Here is a 25,874-nt window from a genome sequence, read left to right as displayed (position 1 = left end):
TGAGCATCTATAATAACCTAGGAAATGTTTTGGAGACTACAGGTTATCAAATACACACAGATGTGCCTTGTCACATGAATTTTATAAAAGGTGACAGAGGAGAAGGAACTAATAATATGCAATTATGAAGATAATAAGCATGATGCTATATATAATATATATATATATATATATATATATATATATATATATATATATATATATATTTATCTCATCATGGAGTAAGATAAAGTCACTTTCAATCATAAAGAGGAGAAAGCTAAAGAAGAATTTCTTTCCTGTATCATGAGAGATTTAGCTTAAATATGGATGGATTCTTAATCAGTATAATGAAATCATGGAAAAAATTGTTTAATCAACTTATGCTAAGTAAGATGCATTCTCATTTATCTTTGATAACTTGCCTGGAGCCTTCACTGACAGCGGGTCATAGAGTAGATCATAATGCAGTTTTAAATCCATCAACTTTTTTATTTTGGAATTCTTAACTTTAATAAATTCGTTTCAACCACTGCCATTAAATCTAGTCTTAATGACTAAAGTCAGAGAGGCAATTACCACTTTGTTATTTTTGTGCCCTAGTTTGTTAATACTTATGCTTCTGGAGATACCTCTGGCTTAGGTCCTTCTTTGTTGTTTCTTTCCAGTGTGGTAGCCTGCCTTCAGGATGGTCTCTAATGATCCCTCCTCCTGGTATTCAAAACCTGGTATCATCCCTTCTCACAGTACCAATATGAGAAGTTTTGATGCCAAGATGAGGTTATAGAAGATGGCTTCTTCTGTCTCTGTGCCCCTTGCTTATGAACTCTCTCTTTCCCTACTGGATCATTTGCTCTGGTATATAAACAATTGCTCTGTCTTGGGGAAACTCAAAGACAACTCAGTGGAAAGGAATCCAAGTTTTCACACCTACACACCCCGAGGAACTGAGGAGTGCCAACAACCAAGCAAGTGATCTTGGGAGTAGGTTCTTCTGTCCCAGTGAAGCTTGAGATGACTGTGGCCTTAGTGGACAATTTGACTGCAACACATAAGATCTTGAGCCAGACCCATCTACCTAAGTTGCTCCCCACGTTCTTGACCCTCAAAACGTCAGCTAGTCAGTGTTTATTGGACTAAGCTGCTAAATTTGGGGTAATTTGTTATGTAGCAACTGATAGGACACTAACAAACCTACAATAAAATTATAATTTGTCACCATAAAAGATGTCTTACTGGAACCTCTTCTGTCAGAATTTCTAAGGTGACCGGACCATGGGCTGCCTAAGAGAAGAAGACCAGTGGGTTTTTCCCCTCCTATTCCAGACCTGCTTGTGTAGTTTGTTCTTCTAATGAATGAATGGGATAAATTTGCTTCTTCTATCAAAATTCTCATTTATTCATTGATTATAGATACTTCTGTAGAAAAAAATATTATTTGGTATCTATAATTTATGTATACACACACATACCACCTCTATGTAACTGTGTTTAAAATGGTCTAAATATTTTCTTTCCGCATATAGGTCTAATGTAGAGAAAGATGAAAAAGGCGAGTTTGATAGATTATATTTATACAAACACACAATGTGTTTTAACTCTATAGATGCATTTGATGTTTATATACATATGTGAATATTTATATATTGTAAAAACTTATATTACATGTATTCTCCTCAATTTATATAATTACACACACAGTACTTGCTCTGTACATATAGCTTTACCTCTATTTATCTAGAGATTTTACATTTGAATTAAAATTAAGGGATATATTTTGGTGGCTAGAAAATTTAGCAATGTATAATATTATATATCAGCCCTTTAAAATTCATCGTAAAATTAGGAAAGAGAAAAATGTATAAAAGTACCATTCCATGAATTTGGAAGAAATGTGTGTGTGTTTGTGTGTGGGGGGTTTATTTACATAGGTAATATTTTTCCTTAAATTGACTCTGTAAGCATTTATACAGTTTATTTATTTGCAAAAAAATCATATCAAGCAAAATTATTTATCATTACTAAAATTATTCCTTTCAGTTTTTTTGAGATCCCAAATGCATTACATATAATATTTTCACCAACAAATTAGTATTCTAATATCAACTTTAATTTAATCAGTATTCTCCTATATGGGTAGTCATAAGAAATTCAAATGTATTATGCTATCTTACACTAATTATTTTAAGAGAATACTACATCATAGATTCAACCTAAAATCCAGAGTTATTTATGCATAAATAAATATGTGGTTTCTTTTATTGGAATTCAAGTAATTATTGGCTAATTCTCACTATATCGAGGTATTAATCTTACAAAATATCTACCACTCAATAACTTGATGAGAATCAGAGTGTTTTCTTTTTCTATTTGTAAACTAATTCTCTCTCTCTCTCAGCACCACATAAAAATAAAATAAAGATGCTGTGTCCACTGAAAACTAAAATAAATATTTAAAAATTCTCTCTCTCTCTCTCTCTCTCTCTCTCTCTCTCTCTCAACATAAGTCATTTAAATCCAAATACTATAAAGACAATTTTATGGTAGCCATCTAATAGGATGAGTATTTTCTATTTCCACAATGATTATTGACAACAGCAATTCTTTTTAATATGGAGGAGATTGGAAGAAGTGGGGAAATAAATGACCACTGAGAATCGGAACTTTTAAAATGTTCTTTTACCAATAAAGATAAGTTTATGCCAATTGATTTCTAAATTTGTATGAAATACTTGCTCCTGCAAATGAGAACAAGATATATTTTGCTCTAATTGGAAGTTGTGTAAAAACTAATTACCCCTTTTGTGGGAAAACCTGCCACCACTCACCTGCCCATCCATGCCTCTGGAATGTTGTGTACCGCATAGACTGTGAAGCTGAGATGGGAATGGAGTCCAGGATTTACACTGGAAATGCTTCCAGGTGCATTTACAGGCTGAAAATCAGCGTAAAAGCTGTGACAATAGACATCAATAAGCTGGTAGATGGATGTGGATAGTTCAGTTGTCACTTTCTCTATAAAGCCTAGGGGAGAAAAAGGTAAAGATCAGGACATCTGTGAGGGTTATATTTATCATAAGCTATCAATTATGACTTTGAAATTCCTTATGATAAAGTTTAAGTAAAATTTAATTAAAATGACCTTTACCAACAGAAGCCAATTAGCCATCTGTGTCTTTGAATACAGTCTGGCTTAGGTGCTAGTAGTTTAGCTATCAATAGTCTTTCTTACTTTCAGCAGTAGACATTTTGCAAACATGGTCTTCTAGTCACCTTCTACTCACTTTAGAATTATTTTCAGACAAGGAATGTTTTCTACATATATAAATGCTATCTAGAGAATTAATCATAACAAGTTTGATTATGCTATGTTGTTTATTATTAACTAGCATGACAGTGTGCTGGTATTAAAAGAAAATGATAATGCTACGTGACTGGGATTTGAAACAAGCTCAAAATGAAGGATTTGTGATGCTTACTAAATCTCTTCAAAATCAAATCCTCTCCTAAATTTTACCATTAGCTATTTAAAACATTTATTGATTATTACTGAAAGAGACTTGTCATGCATGAAGAAAAAAGACTAAGTGTATGGGCTATGAGTTTTCTCTTGGTAGCTGTGGAGATGTTGAGAGAACAAGTAGGTACATCATCAGAAACATCATTAGAAATGATGTTCTGAAGATCTTCTGTAATTCCAAAATATGCCGGACCAAGTCATCTGGCCCAGGTGTTTGTTTAAACACATGCAACTTCCTCTTAAGTTGTTTCTGAAACATGTTGCTTTTTGGATTTTAGTTGCTTTGAAAAAACAATGGTACAAAGAGCTAGCTTTTCCTTTAGTAGTCAGCTCTGCACCTGTGCTGGGGCACGTGATGTAGTACTTCAGGAAAGAGGCCAGCTTCAGCATGGAGCTTCTTCTAGCCCCTCAGGGCTCTCTCCATGCTGAAACATTCTTTATTGTTCAACACCTGCTATTATTCACTTAGTTATTCATAAATTTTACTTGTTTACTACATTTCTTATATTGTGCCCTTTGTTGAAACAGCCTGGGGTGGGAGGGACTAGCAGAGTCCCAATTAAAAAAAAAAACTCCAATTAAATTGATTTGAGAAATTATCAACAACAATAATGAAGCGGAACAGTAAAATAGCATAAAACAGTATTAAAACAAGCCTCATCAATCTCTGGAGGCTAACTAACAGGGATTTTCCTGAACCATAGGAGTCAAAGAATTAAAAATGTACGGAAACATCTTTTCTCCCAGTCCCCAAATTGTACAGAAGCAGGAAGCACAAACTTCTTGTCAATAATTCCCAATCTTGTGCATATGTGCTAATGATTATCTATCTAAAAAGAATCATAGAGCTGGGTTAGAAATATTATTAATTCAAGTCCTAGCACATACTTTGGGGATCCTTAATCATTTGGATAATTACTCAAATTCTATTTGTGTGTGTGTATGTGTGTGTGTGTGTGTGTAGAAAGCCAGTTCTTATTTGCTTCTTTGAGTTGTTTAAGAGATGTGTGCATATGCATTGCACTACTTTCCAGAGCTCTGAATGAAGAATATACTTTAAATAATATCATCAAAATGTATTAAGGACACAATCCCTGGGCTTGGTGGAGAAATATGGTGAAATAATGCATATCACAACTGAGATACTCCTGGAAAAGAATTATAGCACCATGAAATAAAGAAGCAATGACAATGTATATGTAATTAAATAGAGTAATTAGAATCTGTCATAATTTATCATAGGAGATAAATCTCTATGCAAATTGCTGTACACTTTTGTGGAATTTTATATTTATTTCTCTGAGGAATATGAGGGGAAGAAAGTTCATTACAGCATTCCTAGCAGAAAGGAACTGAGGCCAGTTCCATATTGATCTTCCTCCAGCTTTCCATCCCACTCACTACTCCTTAGACTCTGTGCTGGTAATATTGTGATGGAGTGTTCATCCCATCTATTCCTCCCTGGTGGGATGGAATTTATGAACAGATAGAACAGCGGCCTTTCCAGTCACTCATTTTTTTTCTCCATACCCTCTGCTGGTCCACTACTTTCTATGAGAGAGGTGGGGGAGTTCCTCAGATATAATCTACTGTCTTCTTTTAATAGTGGGAGTTAGAAAAAAGAGGATATCCTTCTGTACACAATTTTTTACTGAAAAGAGTAAGGATGTGGAGGCAACTTGGAGTTATCTCTGCATCCAAGGTTAGTAACTGAACATCTGTGAGTCAATCTCTTTAAAAATGCTTGGAGTGTTCCTGTGCCAAAATCCATCTGCCTGTGCAAACAAGACCAGCCCTGACCAAACCCTGCAATGAAGTATGATCGTATCTTTTATGTATACTAAGACAACTGAGGATCAAAGAGTTTACTCTGGGGTCACAGAGTTAAGAAGTGGCAGAACTGGGATTCAAAACCAGTTCTGCTTGATTTGAAAGTTGGACCCTGCTCTACATCACACACACCCACCATTTTCTCTAGAAACTGTCCTCTTGTATTTTCTAATAATATAGTCCTGGAACTCTGGTGAATACTGATTATTCCATAACCTAATCCTTTTATCTGGTCTTTCAAATAGAGTTTGAATTTAAATTTGAAACTAGTGACTTTGGAGATCTGCAATTTTCTCATCTTTGTTACATCAAAGTATAATTAATAGTAAAATTTTGCAGTGTCTTAGAATTACTATCAGGAAGATTTTAATATTTCTTTAATTTTAATAGATCTCTTTTCTCCCTTATTAAAATATATCAGGATGAAAGTTAAAATAATGTGAATTTCTTTTCCCTTGAAGAATTATCACTTCCATTAGTGAAAGGGTTTTAGTAAAGTATTTCTTCCCCTCACAAAGTATTTCACATAGTTAGGGCATAGTTACTACAGTATTTGGATTAAACATTGAAAAAAATATTTGGAGTTCTATAAGTGAATCTTTTTCTTTCTTTTTAAAATATGTGAGTATATGTATGTCTTACCTTTTACTGAAGTCTGTGAATCACGATGAAAACTCTGAAAAAAAAAAGGGTCCAAAAACATACTTGTTATTCAGATGACAAATTTACAAAGTAATCAAACCTATAATAACCAAAATCTAAACAATAAAATATCTCTGGAATGAGAAAAAGATAAAATATTTCTTAGCATCATATGTCCATCTTGCTTATTAAAGAAAGAATCTAAATTATATGAAAAAAGAAAGATTTCTGAATACTCTAATAAAAAGTGTGAGTTATTTAATTTTTAATAAAAGAAATTGCTAGAATAGGTTTAGTTCTTTTCATTATTATTAGAATTATTCTACATACATTGTTTAAGTTCAGTCTTCCTTCCATGACACTAATTGTTTTACATAATGCATTTCCAGTTCTATTTTGTGTTGTCTCTCTTATTATTAGCAATTATTCAAATGTAAACTTTGGTTAGTGCCAAAAAGAGGACTCTATTGAAGTAGATCAAGTTATGTAGAATCACTGTATAGTTTTATTTCTTTCTTTAATTTTAGGGTATTAAAAAAAAAACAGCTAACTGTCAAACACTAGAGAAAGATAGTGCATCTTGAATCAGAGCTTTAAAAAAACTAACAATCTAATGTTTCACTTTTGATTATTTTCATTGTTATTTATGCTCATTTTCTTTGTTATCATGTTCATTTCCATTAGCATCATGACATTTATTTATTTAGTCATTTATACTCCAATTACTTAGGATTAGGATTTTCTGGTTATAACTTTATTATCATGAAAATTGTACAGGGTTGTTAGTAGAGTCACTAAAATTAAAACTTCAGCCCAAAAGAAAATTCAATTTTCTAATAAGGTTATATTTTGACACAGGATATTTAAGAATTTAAATACACACACAAACACACACACACACACACATGGTCTCACTATGTTGCCAAGGCTGACTTTGAACTCCTTAGCTCCTCTATCTTAAGTAGCTGGGAATTTAGATACATTCTACCATGTCTGGCCCTAAACACTTTTTAAGTAAAATTTTAAAGTTTGTTTTAAAGGCAATCCAATTAATTAAGAAACATATAAAGACTACAGTATTCCAGTAAAGAGTAAACATTTCTGTCATTTAAAAACATAATTAAATTTATATAAAACATTTCACTTAAAAGCATCATTATATGAACCTACTAAGAAGCTTTTCTATTAGGTAAAATATCTCATCTGTATATAGCATCAACCACTGATCTTAACAACTGCACGTAAGGTATTCACTTCATCCACATGGGTGAGACTATTAAAGATGTTAACCTGGATTAACTAGAATCCAATTTCTTCAGAAATACAGACTTGCATTATAAAATCACCATGACATCCACCTACACCACAACGTGAAAGAACATATTTTTCATTTTTGTGGTTCATTTTTTTGTGTGAGTATTTAATGGAAATACATTAGGTGAACTTCTAGAATATTATTTGAAGGATAGAAATTTGTTTCCAGTGCTAAGTGGGAGCATGGAATACAGCATAAATGCATTTGTGACATAATTCTTCAACTTGGCAAAGCTTGCATTTAATAAAAAACTAATTACTTCCCTGTATAGCAGGAAATAGTCTCTTGCAAGTTGACCAAAACTGCAGCCAAGAAAAAAGAAAACTTCTCAAATTTCAGAGTTTGTTGGCAGTAGACCTGGAGTTCTCAGTATTTCTTTACTCTTAGTTTTGTGGTGGGAGGATAGTTTGAATTGTTTTGGCATTGTTAACTAAAGTTGGTTACTGCACAAATTCTGCAAAATGTACTTAATATTTGTGCCAACATTCTTAAATAGGTGGACTCACAATTAAGATAGAATGGAAAAAGAGATGGACAAAAAGTATGACTGTAGATGATGTAGAATAAATGAACTTTTAAATTCTGCTAAAAATAAAAATGTTCTCTTTTGGGTGGTAATGGTTACTGAACTATCTATTTTGACCACTATATATACTAAATAAAACTCATAATTGTTAACTCTTTTCTTCATTTATATTCATGAAAATCATTTCAGTCTTATAAAAATACCACAAATTTTTATATAATGAGTTAAGTTGTACAGAAAACTTATGCAAGATTCAGTGGTTCTAAGTACATAGATTGATGAAATGCAAAGGTGAACTCCTCTTGGGTATTCTAATTGTGCATGGCTTTCATAGAAATAATCAATTTCTACATGAAGTCTTCTTTTGGCTTCCACTACATTGAAAGTTTGATATTTCTGAAAAAATTTTCATTTTTATCCTTTTAAGGAGTTTTCCCTTCAGTTAAGACTATTTAGATCTTTTCAATTCAAATGTCCAGCACTTGGTATCATCTTCAAAATACTCATTTTCTGAAATTCCTTAAAAGGATAAAAATGAAAATTTTCACAGAAAATGAGTATTTTGAAGATGATGCTTTTTATACCTAGGAATAAACAGTATTGTTTAAAGCGTTGCATACTAAAATTATATTTTCTTCATTCCAGTTGATCTGTTACTTGTTTCTACTGATTCACCAAGTGCTGGACATTTGAATTGAAAAGATTCAAATAGTCTTGACTGAAGGGGTAACACATGTTCACATTCCTAGATCTGGTCCCTTCCAATGGCAAAGGTTCATACTTGTCATAAGGCGGTGAGATGATGTGGAGCTAACATGTGCTGAGGGAATTGTAGACATCATGTTGACCTCATGAGGATGATTCTGAAAACCTGCCTCCAGTACTCTTCTCACCACTCCAGAAATAGTAATGACTCTTAGTAAAGCAGCACAATCATCTGGGCCCTTTGTTAATTCCTCTATTCACAAGAACCCTGAAAATTCTGGTTATTTTATTTAGAAATAGAGAAAACTAAAACTCAGAGAAGTGCATTTAATTTTCCAAAGTACAGTGAGCTAGAAATGGATAGATCTTGAATTCAAACCATGTTTGCATTAGCCTAAGCTCACCATATCTTATTATTAGCTTTAGGTACTTAGAATGTCTCCAAAATGTTTTAATCTACAAGAAACTAATTACTTGTTGAAAGTTTGTTGTTACTACCTTGGTATCCTGATCTAACTTCATTTATTAGAAGGCTCTTCTTTACCATCAAATAATTTTCACATTTTTAAGTTAATTGAAACATTTGTTTTCAAAACATACTGGTGGTATGCTTTTTAAGACTATGGAATACTTTTTTTTACTCTAACACAAAATAGAAAAATATGGTCAAATTAAATTTGATCACATCAGATTTTTTTATGTTGTTATCATTTGTGAAGACCATAGACCTTAATATCTACGCATGCAAACCATTTGGAGACTGTGTAATTATTTCATTTCCTTTTATAATAATTAGAAAGTTAAACAGTAGGTGTTTACCCATGAAGGAAAACTTGTGGAAACAAGCCACATCTGCCTTAGACACTGAATTTTGAAGTTTATTGATGATATTATTTATGATTCGATTTCACAAATGCTTTGTGCTTTCAGTTTTTAATCAATGTTTATCTTCGTTTTATTTGGTGATATGCCTCTATTGCTTCCCAGAATACCACTGACACTGTTCAGATAATATAAGTAATTTATTCAATTTCTACATTTGTTTTCACTGTTCTATCACATAAAACAAGTCCTGATTAACATAAGATGTAGACAGTCATTTCCCTATTTGAGAATATAAGCAGTAAGCACAATAATTTAAACATTTGGTGAAAATATAATTATGTGCAGCTTAAGTCAACCATTTGGAAATTTCGAGGCTGACATATTTGAAGAAAGTATAATCTCTGTTGTTCCTTTTATGCAGATAAGGAAGATACACACTCTCAAGAAGTGTCACCTGTGTTAAGAACGTGTATACAGACCTGTGTCCAAATCTCTGTTTTGTCATGTATTAGTCCCCTGTACACAACACTATGGACATCAGATTTTGACAATAAAATAAACATTACAATGCCAACTTAATGGCATTGCTTGAGGATTAGTTGAAATAAAAATTAATGTATATGTGAAATTATTTTATATATTGAGATGCACTATCAAGTATAAGTTACTATGATTCCCCCTTAGCTGTAGTTTTTCTCTGTGAGATTTGTTACCTTGGTCAATCACCTTCTGAAAATATTAAATGGAAAGCCCCCCAAACAAATAATTTATCTTTTAAATTATGCACCACTCTAAGTAGAGCAAAGAAATCTCTTTTTGTCCACAATTTCCCAACCAGGCCTTTAATGATCCCTTTTTCCAATATATCTACACTGTATATACTACCTGCCCAGGAGTCATTTGGTAGTCATTGAGGTTATCAGATTGAATGTCACAGCAGTGCAGTTGTAGCATTCAAGAAATCCTTTCTTTCCTTAACAGTAGCTCCAAAGTGCAAGAGTAGTAATGCTGTCAATTTTATTATAGTGTGTTATTAAAATTCTTCTATTTTATTTTTATTGCTCTTAGTCTGTTAATGTAACTAATTTATAAACTACACTTATAATATTATAGATATATCTGTATAGGAGAAAACAGTATATATAGGGTTTGGTACTATTTATGATTTCAGGCATACCCTGGGGATCTTAGACATATTTCCTGAGGATAAAAGAGGACATAATAATAATAATAATAATAGTAATAATTATTATTATATCCATTTCTGTTTTATTTTATGTTAAAGTAATAATTTTGGATGCATTGTAACCAGATTTCATGTTTTTATTTGGCAATAGCCACACTAATAATTCTCCCTTTATTTCTGGGATTTAGAAAAACCACGTGATGTCCATTTTTAAACCCCCTTAAACCAGAAAATCAGCAAAGGATGTAGTATTCAGAAAAATGCACTCATAATTCCTAGTAGCATTATGCACTACAAATTCAGTAAAAGATAACTGAGAAGCTGATACCTTCTTTTCTAATTATGTGCTTGAGTACACGAGCATGGGCACTTATAAGGGCACACATTAATGGTTGTGAGAGTCATCAATAGCCTATATAAACATGTGCATGTGAAATGTTATATTTATCTAGGTAGGACTGATTTCAGTTTCACTTGGAAGTCATGGGATGATTACAAACTTTAAAGGTGTAAGAAATTTTCTTTTAATTTAATTAAATCTATTTGGCATAACAATAACAAGCTGCAGTTATTCCCAAATTATATATATATACCATGTGCATGCACACACATACAAATACACATGTAAACATATATATATGGTTATCAAATCAAAAGTCTATCGCTTTCCTTAATTAATTACTGAGCTCTGGTTTAATGTAGTTACTGTGTAACAAATGGATATATTTACCTTTGTTTTTCCTTGAAGAATTAGATTTAGTTTGTTCACTGCATCTGTAATTTGTTTGGTTTCCACGCACCCAAGAACACTGCATATATTTTTAATTTCTTCAATAACATCATCTGTATATTGCTGTAGATGACAAGACTCTGTTTATTAAAATTGAAAAGACACAAGTATGTTATCAAATTATCACTCTTTCTGTGAAGAGAAAATGGAAAAAAAATCTGGTTGTTCTCACATAAAGAGTTCTCAAGAGTCTGGTTATCCTGTGACCCAAGCCACAATTTGCATTGAGTGAATGCTCAAAGGTAGGACGAACCCAACACTAATTACTTACTTAACTACTTTATTATCTAACTGAACTACAACTTAACATTATCTGAAACAAGACAAAAGAGAGGAAGAAAATAGAGGAGAAAGGAAAGAAGAAGAAAAGGAGAGAAAGAAAAAGAGACAAAGACATGGAATCACAACACAAAATATATATCAGTTCTATTCTGGAGCATTTTCTTAACAAAACCGTAAAGACACAGCATGGATTACTATATTAATAGGACATTACTTTGCCTATTTGTGAAAAAAAAACCACACTTCTTAATATGTTGCTAATAACTCGTATGAGATTTTACAAACACAGAACTGATGACAGGTCTAGGGAGAATAACTAATTAATACTATAAAAGACAAAATAGATTCCAAAAATGTCCACAAATTTGATTTATGAACTAGAAGTAAGAAAGTGCAATTTAGTTGGGATACATTCTCAGTCTTCCATAGATTACGTAGAAATGACTACTTATTATACTATGAAGAAGAAAAATCTATGAATAATTCCTATTGAAAAAATCCAGTTGTTTCATTTCCGTGTAAATTCATTATAAGTGAACATATTGAGTCTGATGTGGCTACCAGAAGATTAAGTGCATTAATAAATGGAACCAAAAGACTTGGAACCTCAGAAACTAGGAAGCATTAAGTGTCACCCCATTTCCATGTGTCTCATCACTGCTGGAGTTTAGTTTTGGGTAGCATGCTTGAGAATGCACTTGACAAGCTGGATTTTCCCAAAGGAGAGCAACCCCACTATTAATATTTTGTTAACATATTCATTCAGAACAGCACAGTAGACAGCATTTTCAGCTCTACATACAGTCTCTGAGTATTCAAATCTTGCCTCTTTTCCTTTCTACCTGGGACATCTTTACAGTATTTAGCTTTAATGTGCCTAGGTCCCCTCTTTTATGAAGCAGGAATAATAATAATAATCAATTATGGGTTTGTTGTAAAGATGAATTAGATAAAACATTAAAAAGTGTCTGGCAGAGAATAATAGCTAAATTTTAATGCTTAATTAATTTCTAGCCATTCACACCAATATTTTAGTTTATACGATGAACGAGACACTGCATATGCACAGATAGCTAATAAAATGTGAATTAAAAAGTTATAAAACTATGTGAGAGGTACATATTAGGTGCTATTTTTTATTCAGGCATTCTAAGTAGGTATGTGAGATATGTAAATTTGTGAAAATTCATAGATATTACTAATTAAAATGTAAATGTTGGGTTGATTTTGGTCACTAGGTAGCTGGTAGCCAACTTACTGAATCTACTATACCAGTCTTGCAGTAATTTTTATCTGATTTATCTTATTTTAATCTTCATAAAAATATTCATAAAAATATCCATGAAAGATAAATATTATATTCATTATATTCATGAGTCACTGAGATTTCTAAAATATGTTAAGTGAAATGCTGCAATTGCAAAATTAACTTGGTGATTTATTGGATCTGAACAACTAAGGTTGGATTTAAGATGACTCCAAAATTTCATATTTGGAAAATGAAGAAGACAGGCCGGCCATTATTAATCATGGCAAAACCACAGATATGATGGGAAAATTTGAGGTAGTATTGAAATGCATGTATTCTTTGATACACAGAGCATGAGCTTCCCAGGGAAAGGGCAATGAGGTTCAACTCCAGCAACTGATGGATTGAGAAACCTACCTTCACATGTGTATATGTGCACACTCACACACAGAGACCCTGCAAGCTTATATGAACACTAGGTAAAGTGTAAGAAAAAATAAATAAATGCACAATATCCCAAAACAAAAACAGCCTAATTCTCTTGTTGACATAAATATAGCAGAACTTCAAGCCTGAGGAGTAGCTCAAATGCTAATGCTGCAATGGCTGAGGAGAAATCAGACAGAATTGAGACCCCAGGCTTAAAGATTTATTGCTCATGTTGGATAAGTGGGTGAAGTATTATGCTTAAACTAGTTGGTAGAGGTAGGGGATGAGTAGAACGGGAGGTAAGATCCGTGAATAAACCCAGACGGTGGATGGATAGATGGTCATCTGTAAAGAGTGGAGGAAGAAAAACTATACACTTAATGACCAAGAGAATTTTTGAGGAAGTGTTATGGTTTAGCTATAGGGTCTCCCCCAAAAGCTCATATGTGACAACGCAAGAAAATTTAGAGATGGAATAATTGGGTTATAATATTCTTAATCTAATGAGTGTATTAATCCCTTAATTAATTAACTGGGTAGTTACTGTAGGTAATTAGGGTATGGCTGGAGGAGGCAGGTCATTGGAGGCATGACTTTGGGGTTTTTATTTTGTCTATGGTGAGAAAAGTCTCTCTCTCTCTCTCTCTCTCTCTCTCTCTGCTTCCTAGTGCCATGTTCCCAGCTGCTACCTTCCACCACACCCTTCTGCCATGATGTTCCGTCTCACCTTGTGCCCAGAGCAACAGTCAGACATCTATGGACTGAGACCTATGAAACCATGAGCACCAAAATAACTTTTCCTCCTTCAAATTGTTAGTCAGGTCTTTTGGTTACTGCAGTGAAAAAAGCTGACTAAAACAGATCTTTCTCTACCCAGAGTCTTTGCATGAGGAAAATAATTACCTAAAAAAATAAATGCTTGTCTTTGCTATGTATGGCTACAGATTATTAATTTATATTACCTGCACTGGGAATTTATGCTAAAAATAAGTGAGCTATTTTTTGTTATTTCTTACCCAGGCAGAAACAAATGCAAAATTGCTGTGTAGAAATACCATCCTAAAACAAACCCAGAGTTTACCCCCAAATAATACATATGTAACAGATGCAAGTGTACACACACACTTGTAGGAGGGTAAAATCAGCTTAAAATTTACAAATTTGATGACAGCTGATCCACATTATAAAAATCTTTATAGACACAAACAGTGGGGTTATTTCAAAAGAAAATCCCTAATTCAGCCTATTTTAAGATATGTCAAACCCAGATTTGGGCATTATTTTTAGAATTTGAATATTATTCTCCAGAGAGAGAATAGACAGAGGAAAGAAATGTTGAACTGGATGCATAATGCTTCAGAACATCTACTATTTCAATGATAGAGGAGAAAGTTTGGGTCACAGAGCACCCAAAGCTCTGTGGAGACATGAGCCATACTATGACAGCTAATAGACACCAACATAAATGTTATATATAAACATAAATTTTATATAAATTTTACTGAGTTTCTATATGTGTATGAACTGGAAATCATCAAATTCAATTAATGAGTTTAAAGACAAATTGAAAATTCAGAACACTTTTCATTCCACGTTTAGTAGTGCTATTACAAATTATTGTTCCTTTAAAGAATAATATTTCATTTGAAGTTACAGTTGGGCTTAAAATGTAGAATATTCCTCTCAGGTAAAGTGAAAAAGCCAGATAGTATACAAAATAGTACCCTTCTCTGAATCCAGCAGAGAGATAATGACCAACATATCAACATATCTGAAATTTAGAGGAAAATTTTTGGTCTTAAAACTAAAAAATTGAATAGTCTGTGTTAATTTTAAAAAGGATTTGTAGTAAAATCCTTTCTATACGGAAAACCCCAGAGCAAATAGTTTCATTAGTGAATGAAGTAACTTTATGAAACAATAAAACCAAATCTACTCAAATTCCCTCAGTATATAAAAGAAGAGAGAACACTGCCCAACTTATTTTATAAGGTCGACATTCAATCTGCTACTACAATCAAGAACAATATTATAAGAAAATGAAACTATATTCTAATGCCCCTCAAAAAGATAGATGCAATACCTGTAACAAAGTATCAGTTAATTGAAGCTAGAAATTTATGAAAAGGATGATAAATCTTTAATAAGTAGGGTTTATCATAGTAAGAGAAAAAATATTATTTTAATTTGAGAGGAATAAAAGAGAAAAACCATGCAGAAAAACATGTGACAGAATTCATCATCCATTCAAGACATAAACCCTTAGCAAATTAGAAATAGAAGAAAACTTCTTCAATCTAGTGAAAGGCAACTAACTTCATTTCACAGCTACATAAACTCCATGACTTCACACTTACTGGCAAAAGTATCTAGGCAAGCATTCTGTTCTTAAATATTCTAGTAAAATTCTGTTGAAACCTTTGATTAGTATTGAAGAATAAAGGAAATAAAATAAATAAACTCCCCTTAATAGGAAAGGAAAAAGAAAAATTGTTTCACAGATGATTATATATGTAGAAATGCTAAGTAATCTATAAAACAGTTCCTAGAACAAAAAAAGAAAATTCAACAAAATATACATGCAAGGCAAGGTATGAAAGTCAAATCTATTTTTATATACTAGTAACAACTAATTTGAAAATGACATAAAACTATGTAAAATATCATTAAAGTACAAAATAATTAAGGATAAAATTAATAAAATGTACCTGTACCTGAACTCTAAATAAAATCTTGCTGAATAAACTTAAGAAAGCCTATATAAATGGAAAGATGGATTGGATTATAAAATTCAATATTTTGATATAGCAAATCTCCTGAAATATATCAATAGATTCAACACAGTTGTGACCAAAGTATCTAAAATAGCCAGATTTAAAAAAATATATATATATAATAATAGAGAACATTGTTTGTTGCTAAACATTCTATAAAAGCATGGTAATTAATGTGGGGCCTCATTGATATAAGGATACAGCCTTAGATTAAGAAACAGAATAGGAAGTCTCTAAAACTTGACCTCCAAATACGTGGCTAATTGTTTTTAACAGTGTGGCAAAGATTATGAAATAGAGGAAGGGATACCATTTTAAATAAATTATTCATGAATAATTGGTTATTCATTTAGAAAAACAAAAAGCTTTGAGTGTTACCTCCTCACACACAAAGTAAAGTGAAGTGGGTCACAGAACTAAAAACAGCTACATGCATAAAGTGACTCTAGTGATGAATAAATGAATGCTAGGAAGGTTTAATAAAACTTCCATAGTGATGGGGATTGACAAATCTATCTAACTTTGAAACTAAATTATGTCCTATATTGCTATTCTGCTTAAATTATGTTTGAAATTAGAACTTCTGAAAATCTAACAATTGATTTGCTTGAAGAGAGTTTCAGTTCTCAAAAAAGGTAGACATAAAATTCCTCTTTGTTCTCTTTATATAAACATTTCTGCCCCTATTTAGCTGAAAACTTTTGGTTTATTGTTATTTTTTTAGGGGGGCAAGTGTGAGATAGGTATTATTCTGTCTCCCTCACATTAAAATGATTCCTTTACATCTCTCATTTAAATCAGTTATTAAAGCTGAATAATAAAGATGCCATATTCATCTGGCTTTCTTCTTAGTACTGCCCGTGAGTCATGGGTTACATGGTAGAAGGAGTTGGAGGGGCTGGCTCTTTTCAGACCTAGTAGATATTTTGTGAAGCCCAACCACATTTTGAAACACAAATAGATTTTTCTAAATACTGACCCATCTACTTTTAAATTAGTTCAATAGTTGCTAGATTCTCCATCATCAGTGGTAGGGATTGCTAACTTTCTGTAATGTTTCTTACTGGCATTTTATTAAGGAATTTGGAGACAATATATTGGAATCCACTAGAAAGAAGTGATTTTGAATCAGAAGTTGATTCTGGTTTTTTTTTTTTAATATTGGGGATTGAAGATTGAACTCAGGGGCACTCAACCAGTGAGACACATCCCCAGCCCTATTTTATAGTTTATTTAGAGACACAGGCTCACTGAATTACTTAAGGCTTCGCTTTTGCTGAGGTTGGCTTTGAAATCAAGATTCTCCTGCCTCAGCCTCCCAAGCCACTAGGATTACAGGTTTCAGAAGCTGATTCTTTTATGTAGACTGAGATATGATTTTTATACTGGCAATTATATATCTTATATATTATTACGTGATTATGCTGTCTCTCACACAAGATTATCAGCCACTTCAGGATGTGGTTTAGTCTTTGATCCCTCAGTTTTCCAGTGAGTAAACAGTTCAGTGATTTGCATCAAGTAAGTAAGCAATCAGTGATACATTTGGGGAAATTATTTTTCTTTCTTTTATACTTAATTTATCTGAAATGTTAAAGATTAAAAACAGAATACAGAATGAAAATTGAATGTATCCCTTATAGTTCAGGATACTAGTAGAATAAAAGAGATAGAACAAAAAAGTCCAATGGAAAAGCTCTAGGCAAATAACTTCCAAAATTAGTATGTTGGAATATGTATGAAATATGTTAAGTTAACATAAAACCCAGGATGTCCAATCTGAAATGAGTGGAGTCTAAAATAATGATATTTTAATAATCATTAAATAATCATGAAATAATCATTCCAAGGAAAGAAAATATTTGATAAGTTAAATTATCCATAGTATTTGGTAACATTCATGACAAATTTATTCAGCCACCTCTTTTTTGTTTTTCAAATCATATATAATAATCCAAGTTTGGGAAATAGGCTAAAACCATTACTTTTCAAAACTGATGCTGTTTTAGACATCAATGAGATGCTATTTATCATATATAATAATCCAAGTTTAGGAAATAGGCTAAAACCATTACTTTTTAAAACTGATGCTGTTTTAGACATCAATGAAATGCTATTTAATGTGCTTGTTGAATAATAGAAGGTGCAAAATAAAAAAAATTAGAATATTAGAGTCTGTCCTTCATTCTCACATATTTACTATTGATGCTTCATAAAAAAAAACTCATTTAAAAAGCTAATTGTTTTGGACTGAGTTCATCTGGAATGTCTCAAACACTGTGTCTATTTATAAAGTAATTTATTGGTAAGAGATGATCACTATTTCCCAGTGATAATGTAAAGACAGTATTTCTTTGATGATTTGCCAAGTGTTAAGTCATATCAGAAAAATTCACAGTAGTCAATGGTTTCTTTCAAAGTGAATATATTGGAGTCTTCATATATGAATAATATGATCAAACTTCTAAATTTGGAAGTTAAGCACCATTACAAATTCTCAAAAATCATGTGTGTATGTGTATGATATATTAGCAATACTGAGACATTTAGATAACTAAATTAATTCACGTGTAAGTAGATTATGATAACCTCAAAAGTATCTCTACATATAGTTAAAAGGTATAGATGCTCTAGGGTGAAGTTTTAATGTGTCCTGGGTACCTATAAGTTTTAACTTTTATATTAGGAAGAATGAAAATCACAAGGTTGAAGAACCAAGCTCAAAGTCAATTACTTAATGGAAAAAAGTTCTCACTTGTTTTAAAAATACTCTCTGACTCATACAATTTTCTGTAATAATATGGTGTCTTATTTGTGAAACACCAACTCTTGTCTGGAAGAAGCAGCTGCAGGAAGTGATCTGCCTAATGGAGATCACAACTTGGATGCCCCAAACATGACCCAATTTCAATAGCATTGGACAACACCCATGATTTTCTCCTGCCAAGGATGCTTCTCCTCTCTTCATTGTAGTCAGTTGATTTCTCCATGCAGTAAGTCAGCAGCAGGGAAATCTGGAGTTATTCTAGGCATGCCCTAGGTAAAAACACCTAGTTTTTCAGCTGATTATGTAAATCGCACATTTTCACCTGTTATGGATCTGTCCCATTATCTCCATTCCTACATTTGAGAGTTAAGCTATGCCTAAATCATCTCTCGGTTAATAAAATGCTCCTCCAATCAACTGTCAATGTTTGTACCACCTTGCAGAATGGTTTCATGTCATCAACTGATGAATTTGAAAATCCTTAATTGCCCATGTAAGGTCCAGATGATCCCACATAACTTGGTGCTGTCTGCTCTCTTTCTAGGTTCTCAACCTGAACCCTTGTAGCCATATCAAATTTCATATGGCTTCCTAATCACACCAGGCTGTTTTCTGACTGTTTCTCTTCATATTTTCCTTGGCTGAAAGTTATCCCTACTCCACACCATCCTTCAAGATTTCCCTTGTTTGGCCTGAAAACACTGAATTGTTTTTCAATACATAGTTTAAATGGGTAAAGCTAATAATCCTGTCTTACTTATGTTTCCTGCATATACACACATCTTTCATGGTACTTACAATACTTCATTCCATATATTTTTTTGTCTGTTTGTCCATAGTAGAATGAAAGCCCCCTCAAGTACAAACTTTCTGTGTCATTCATCTTTGTCTTCAGAAACTTTCAATATTTCAGGAAAATAGAACATGCTTAATGAATGCTTATTGAATTGACAGATCAAATAACAAAAGCCAATACCTGGTTTTTCAATAGGTATTTCAGGTGGAAATCATACTTTTTGATTACTGTTGAGAGGCATTGTCTGAAAAGGAAAAAAAATACTTAATTAAAATTGGGTGGAAAATTTTATCTAGTGTTTTCTTTAGCACAAATATTTATCACAAGTTGTGTTTGGTTCATTATTTTATAAAAAATAGGGTATAAAAGGGATTACCCTTTATATAATTTTGAAAATATTTTTATAAGTGCTATATAAAATTGTATAACTTGACCGACTATAAATATATGTGAACATTTTATCACTCCAAAAAAGTTAGGACAAATTAACCAAATCTTTCAAAGATTGATCTTCATATCAAATAACTGTTAATTCAAAATGTGAGTTGCAAAGGCGTGATCTTATAAAATATATATCTGGTGTTGGTCCCTATTCCCTAAAACCCTTAGAATATTTGAAGTGGTAAGTATCTTTTTGTATGCTAATTGGTTGACTGTTGGCTGGAACCCCTGGATATCTTCAGGATAGAAACTGGAAAGACCCAAGCAGAATTAGAGGGGCTGAAGGTTAAGCTGAACACGGATGGTCAATAATTCAATCAATCATGGCTATGTAATGAAGTTTCCATTAAAGTTCAAAAGGACAGGGTTTGGAGAGGGTTTTCAGATGACTGAATACCTGGAGATTTCTGGACATTACTGTACCTGGAGAAGGCATGAAACTCTGCTCCCCACCCCAATGCTCTATGCATCTCTTCATTGCATCCTTCTTAAATATCTTACAATAAACTGGTAAATGTGATTCCCTGAGTTCTGTGAACCACTCAAGCAAATTAGGTAAACCCAATAAGGAGATTGTGGGACCCCAATTTATAGCTAGTTAGAAGCACAGGTAAAAAGAGCTGGGGCTTGCTGGATATGGTGGTGCAAGCCTATAATCCCAAGGGCTCAGGAGACTGAGGCAGGAGGATCTCGAGTTCAAAACCATTCTCACAAAAACTAGGTGCCCCACAAAAGGGATTTGTAAGAAGACAATGGTAAACACTAACATCATGAAATGTTAAATATGAAAAATCTTATAGAGAATTGCATTTGGAATTAATGGCATGTATTTATAATAGTAGTGTCTTTGATACCAAACCTCTGTTTTTTTTCTTCCCTAAGCTTCTCTTATTCCAGCTTTATCTATGTTTAGTTGGAATATTCATGATTTGAACAGTGATTCTTGTGGGTTTCATTCTTCAGAACATGTTCCAAAACATTATTAGCTTTATCTTCTTATTTGTCCTGAAAAACTCCTAATTGAATTGAATAATGAGTAGCACAAAATAAAAACACAGCATTAAAAACTAATCAATATGCTTTACAGCAGCGCTTCCTCACTCTTATTACATTATCCTGTTAGTGGGATTCCATCTGTCAATTCAAAGAAAAACTACATAGAAGATGTCAATGGAGGGGTAGAAAAGCAGTGGTGCATTTTCATATAAAACCTATTTCTAAAATTAAAAATCCACCTGAACTGCACTGATTTCAGCACTTAACTTTAAGGTATGGTATCTATTTTACAGAAAAAGTACTAGAAAATAGTGATGGTAAGTGAAGTTCCCATCTTCTAAAAGGTAGTTGAGTCATAGAATGAACAAAATATAAGCTGCTGTCTAGCATTTGACTTTCTGATGACACCATCAAGTGGGTTGAGAAAGGCAGGCAGAGCAGCACCGTCTCACAGAAGGCAAAGTCCCACACTGGCCTTAAGGAGGGCATGAATAGACCTGCACTAGATAACACTGAAGAAATCTAAGGGGCTGAGTTTGGAATATAAAGGAAGTAGAATAAACACTCCTTGAGAGTTAGAGACTTGGTTTTAGTCATGGCTGCAACATTCAATCTGTATGATAGCTAGCAAAACTTTTCAACTTTTTTTTTTCTTTTTTAGTTTCCTTACCAAAGTAGCACTGGGAGGTGGCATCCATCAGATGGTGGTTCACTGCTCTTGGATTGGAGGGAAAGAGTGAAGGAGTTAAATCTGATTCTAGGTAGTCTCTGGTAGGTTTCCTTTATGCCTTACCAAAGTAGAACCTTTTTTTTTTTTAACCCTGTGGACACCTGGACAGGCAGTGGCAGGTGTAAGACAAGAGCAGAGTGAATACATCCTGGCTTTGACCTTCTTCTCATAGCCTCTGCCTCTTGCCTTTTGGTGTCCCACCAAGCCAGTTCAAAATAATGCCTTGTCTCCTAAGCATTCCCAGTTTTAAAGAATTTGTCACATTTGATTTCTTTTTTTTCTATATCTCCTCACACCTGCCATTCCTGGAAAATTTATTTTATAAAAAGGAAACTATAGCCTTTGCTAATGTGCTATATTGACAGTTAAAATGCTATGCTGACCCAATCCTTATAATTAGTTACAAAATAAAATTTTGAGTGTGAGCTTATGTGTAATGTCTTTTCTAGTCTTAGCCATTCTATAATTTTATACTGTGAGGCTGAAAATTTTGGGAAGGGAAGTAGAAAGTGGGACACACATGGAAAACACTCATAGCTTAATGAAAAAAACATGGCCTTTGAATATTTCAGATAGATCTGAGTTTACTCCTGCCACTAGTGACCTGAGTGGCCTTGGGAAAGTTATTTAACCTCCCCAAACTTCAGTCTGTTTGGTTTTGAAGTAGAATAATATGCATTAACCTGGGATTGGGGAAAGGCAGAAATTAGAGGAGATAATGCATGCAAAATATATAATAACTCCACAAAGTGATGACTATTATTTTATATCAGGCTTTGCTTTAGAGATTTATGAAATACATTTCCCACAACACATTTTTTGCTGGTTCAGCTCAAAAGAATTTAGTTACAGATATAACCTGACTGTAGCAATTTAGCTTCCTAATAGGTCTATTCTTCCAAATAATTCATGCATATATTTAGTCCAAAGAATCAATTAGGGTATGTTCATTTCCTGTCAGTTGAGTCTTCTGATACGAATTTACTCTCGTCTGTTTATGATATACCAATTACATTCAGGGAGCTCCAGAATTTTAAGTAGAGGATCGTGACTTTCAAAGTATGGAAATTCAGTTTTACAAAGAGCTTAGTGACACATGCATACCCAAATTCACAAAATGAATGAGAAAAAAAATCCTTGAAAATGTAATAACCAGCAGCAGAGATATTTTAAAATGAATGTTAGATTGTTCTGGAAGGTGTTAGCAGCCCTTCAAATATATCTGAAAAGCTGTGAAGAACAGATAATTATTAACAGAACTTGCCAAAGGGAGACATCTATTAAAAGTACAATAGCTTCCATGGTACTAGTGAAAGGACACTCTTTACAATCAACTGAAAAATATTGTGATTTGTCATGTGAGAACTCAGAAAGCCGTCTTGGAACAGAAGTAAAATGTCTTACCTGGATACTTTCCAAATGTGTGTAAACTCTAGAAGTTGGTTTGGGTGAAACTGACAGTGGTCGTCTTCATTCTGTAGACAGCAGGATATATTAATATTTATAGAGTGAATAGGAATGAGTGCCAGATAAAAATAGGTCTGCAACTTCCTGCTGTCATTTTATTCACCTCTGTTGATAACCCTCATTCATCATTTTTATGCTTTTTCTTAAAGACTCTCCTTAACTGTACAAGCCTTCTTTTCAGTAGTGAAACAGAAAGCTGAGCTTAAGTTGAGGCTAAATTGAGAAGACAGTTGAAAAACATCCTGGCATCACCAAGGTCAAACATAAACTTCTACTAGTGTGTAAAAAGGCAGGCTTTTAGTCACCAGTTCCCACATAGGAACTTTCTCTTCTTTTTTTTCCTTCATTTAGGGCAAGTGTGCATGCCATGGCAATCTAAGATGATATTTGGCCATGTGGGGCAGTAGACAGACAGTAAATTCCTCCATTTTTCAGCATCTTACCACCAAAATGTCAGCATAAGAAAGCTTTCTCTTTCATGAACAATATATTATGCTAATGGGTGACAGAATATGATAAGTATAAATTCTGGGACACATCAATTGCCAGTTTATTTTCAGTCCTGTGGCCCATATGCATACACAAACACACTATCACACACTCACCTAAACTCTTTGACTAGCTTTTTTAACTAGGTATCCATAAAACTATATAACTGTGCAGATATAATGTAATATACTCCATCATAATTGCACTATTTAACCACACGGTAGGTGGCAACAAAGTTGAAAGCTGATAAGTTCTTTATTGCTTGGGTATATGTAATCTTGTGTGTCTCCAGCCCTATTTTAATATTTTATTTAGAGACAGGGTCTCACTGAGTTGCTTAGCACCTCACCATTGCTGAGGCTGGCTTTGAACTCTCGATCCTCCTGTCTCAACCTCCCTAGCCACTGGGATTACAGGCATGCACCACCAAGCTCGGCTACACACTTGATTTTGAAATTGCCTATTAAAGTTTCTGATGGAAAACATCAGAAATCTGTATGTGGCTAAAGGTCAAAAGTGAATCAATTTTTATGATTTTTTTTTGTGCGTGTGTGCAAGAAGCTAAGTTACTTGGAAAGAATGAGGTCATTAGTATAAAACAATGCTTTAAGTGTATGGTTTTAAAGAGAAATACTTTGTAGAGATGCTAAGGAACTTGGAGTGTGAAGCTTACTGTAGAAATTTACATAGAGAGTCATGGATGTATGCAATGTATGGGGATAGCTAAAATAGAAAGTGTGACAGCAATAAGATAATTTCTTTATATGTGGTCGAGAAGGCCACACTTTATATTGTTCAGCAAAAAGGGAGGGAACTATAAAGACAAAAACAGTTTAAAAAACAGTATTAAGTTTAGAAATGTAATATCTTAGTATCCAGTACTTCCCCTCTTTCAGATGGTAAAATCAAAGCATGTATATAAATAATATAAAATTTAAATTGTTATGTATTGAAAAACAAACTTAAAATATATACATATGTATAGTTATTTGTATCTTTCTGTATATCATACTTACATTTATTGTAAACCCATCTTATTTGGTTTACAGAAATATCGTGGGGTGGAAAAATTAGCCTTTGTTGTATTGTTATTTACTAAAACTATTTTGTTTTTATTTAAAATTTCTCAGAAGGGTGGAGAAGAATTTCAGCAGCTGGATATGGAACAAACTGTGTGTTTTACTTTTCTTCAAAGCTGAAGACCATGCCTTGGTCTTAAGAAAAATGTCAAACCTGTATTTTCATCTAAAAATTCTGTTGTCATAATTGTTCTGTGAATATTCCCTTGGAGCTAGAAGCAAATCTTGTTTTTATGATTAGTATCTACAATGTTGGCAACACTTTTGATCAACTTAGAGAAAGATAAAAAGAGAGCAAAAATTTAAAAAGAGATTCAGTCATTTACATCACATCTAATCAATGTAGGAGTTTTAAGATTTTGAAATCAAGGATGGTTTCTAAAGCCCATCAAATTGCTAAATGAACAGTCTCTCAGAACAAGAATTAAATTGTCATATTTTAGTATAATATAATCAAGTTTCAAATAGGGAAGGCATCTAAGATGAATTGAGCTTGGTAATGCCTTTCATAACTATAAAAAACTAAAGTATCTATTGAACGGCAATGATGTCGATAAATTTAGTCAAATGATAATAATTATTACATTTCTATGTGAAAAAGTACCATAAATCTACTTTTATAGTTTTACTAGAGCGACAATATAATTGTTCACAAATGTTTAGCTTATAGCTTAAATTCTGAAAATCAGGAGAATTTTGACAACATTTTGAAAAGTAGCATTGAAAACATATCTTTTTATGATGCCTATGTTAAAAACAAGGGTCAGATATTTTAAATATGGTAATTCAGACACTGAAGAAGAATCAGAAGATGATAAGCTGTCTCAGTATATTAAAGTGATTAATATAGTATCTAGATTCTACCCCAAAACCTTTATAAAGTCTGCTTTAAAATCAGGCAATTGAGGGAGGAGGTAAAGGTTAAGAGTAAGTACTGAGGATTGAATTGGAGCAAACTGAATTCTATGTATTTATAATTATGCCAAAATGAATCCTAATATTATGTATAACTAACATGAACCAATAAAAAATGAAAAAAGGCAATTATCCTTTTGTT

The 25,874-nt window shown here is 32.9% G+C and overlaps 1 protein-coding gene across 3 annotated transcripts in view; it reads right to left on the bottom strand.

The window, feature by feature from the left end:
- Pik3c2g (phosphatidylinositol-4-phosphate 3-kinase catalytic subunit type 2 gamma) overlaps positions 1–25,874 on the bottom strand; it is a 340,206-nt gene that overhangs the window by 247,410 nt on the left and 66,922 nt on the right. For all 3 annotated transcript variants that reach the window (XM_048787228.1, XM_015498207.2, XM_048787229.1), the window contains 5 exons: positions 23,187–23,257; positions 19,796–19,859; positions 11,259–11,381; positions 5,972–6,005; positions 2,808–3,003 (listed from right to left, as the gene is read on the bottom strand). In XM_048787228.1, the coding sequence (XP_048643185.1) occupies positions 2,808–3,003; positions 5,972–6,005; positions 11,259–11,381; positions 19,796–19,859; positions 23,187–23,257 (488 nt within the window). The remainder of the gene's footprint in view (positions 1–2,807; positions 3,004–5,971; positions 6,006–11,258; positions 11,382–19,795; positions 19,860–23,186; positions 23,258–25,874) is intronic.

This window comes from Marmota marmota, unplaced genomic scaffold (genome assembly GCF_001458135.2).
Source record: "Marmota marmota marmota unplaced genomic scaffold, marMar, whole genome shotgun sequence".
In the NCBI taxonomy this organism is placed as follows: Eukaryota; Metazoa; Chordata; class Mammalia; order Rodentia; family Sciuridae; genus Marmota; species Marmota marmota.
The sequence above is the reverse complement of the archived record's forward strand: the minus strand, read 5'-3'. Positions and strand labels throughout refer to the sequence as shown.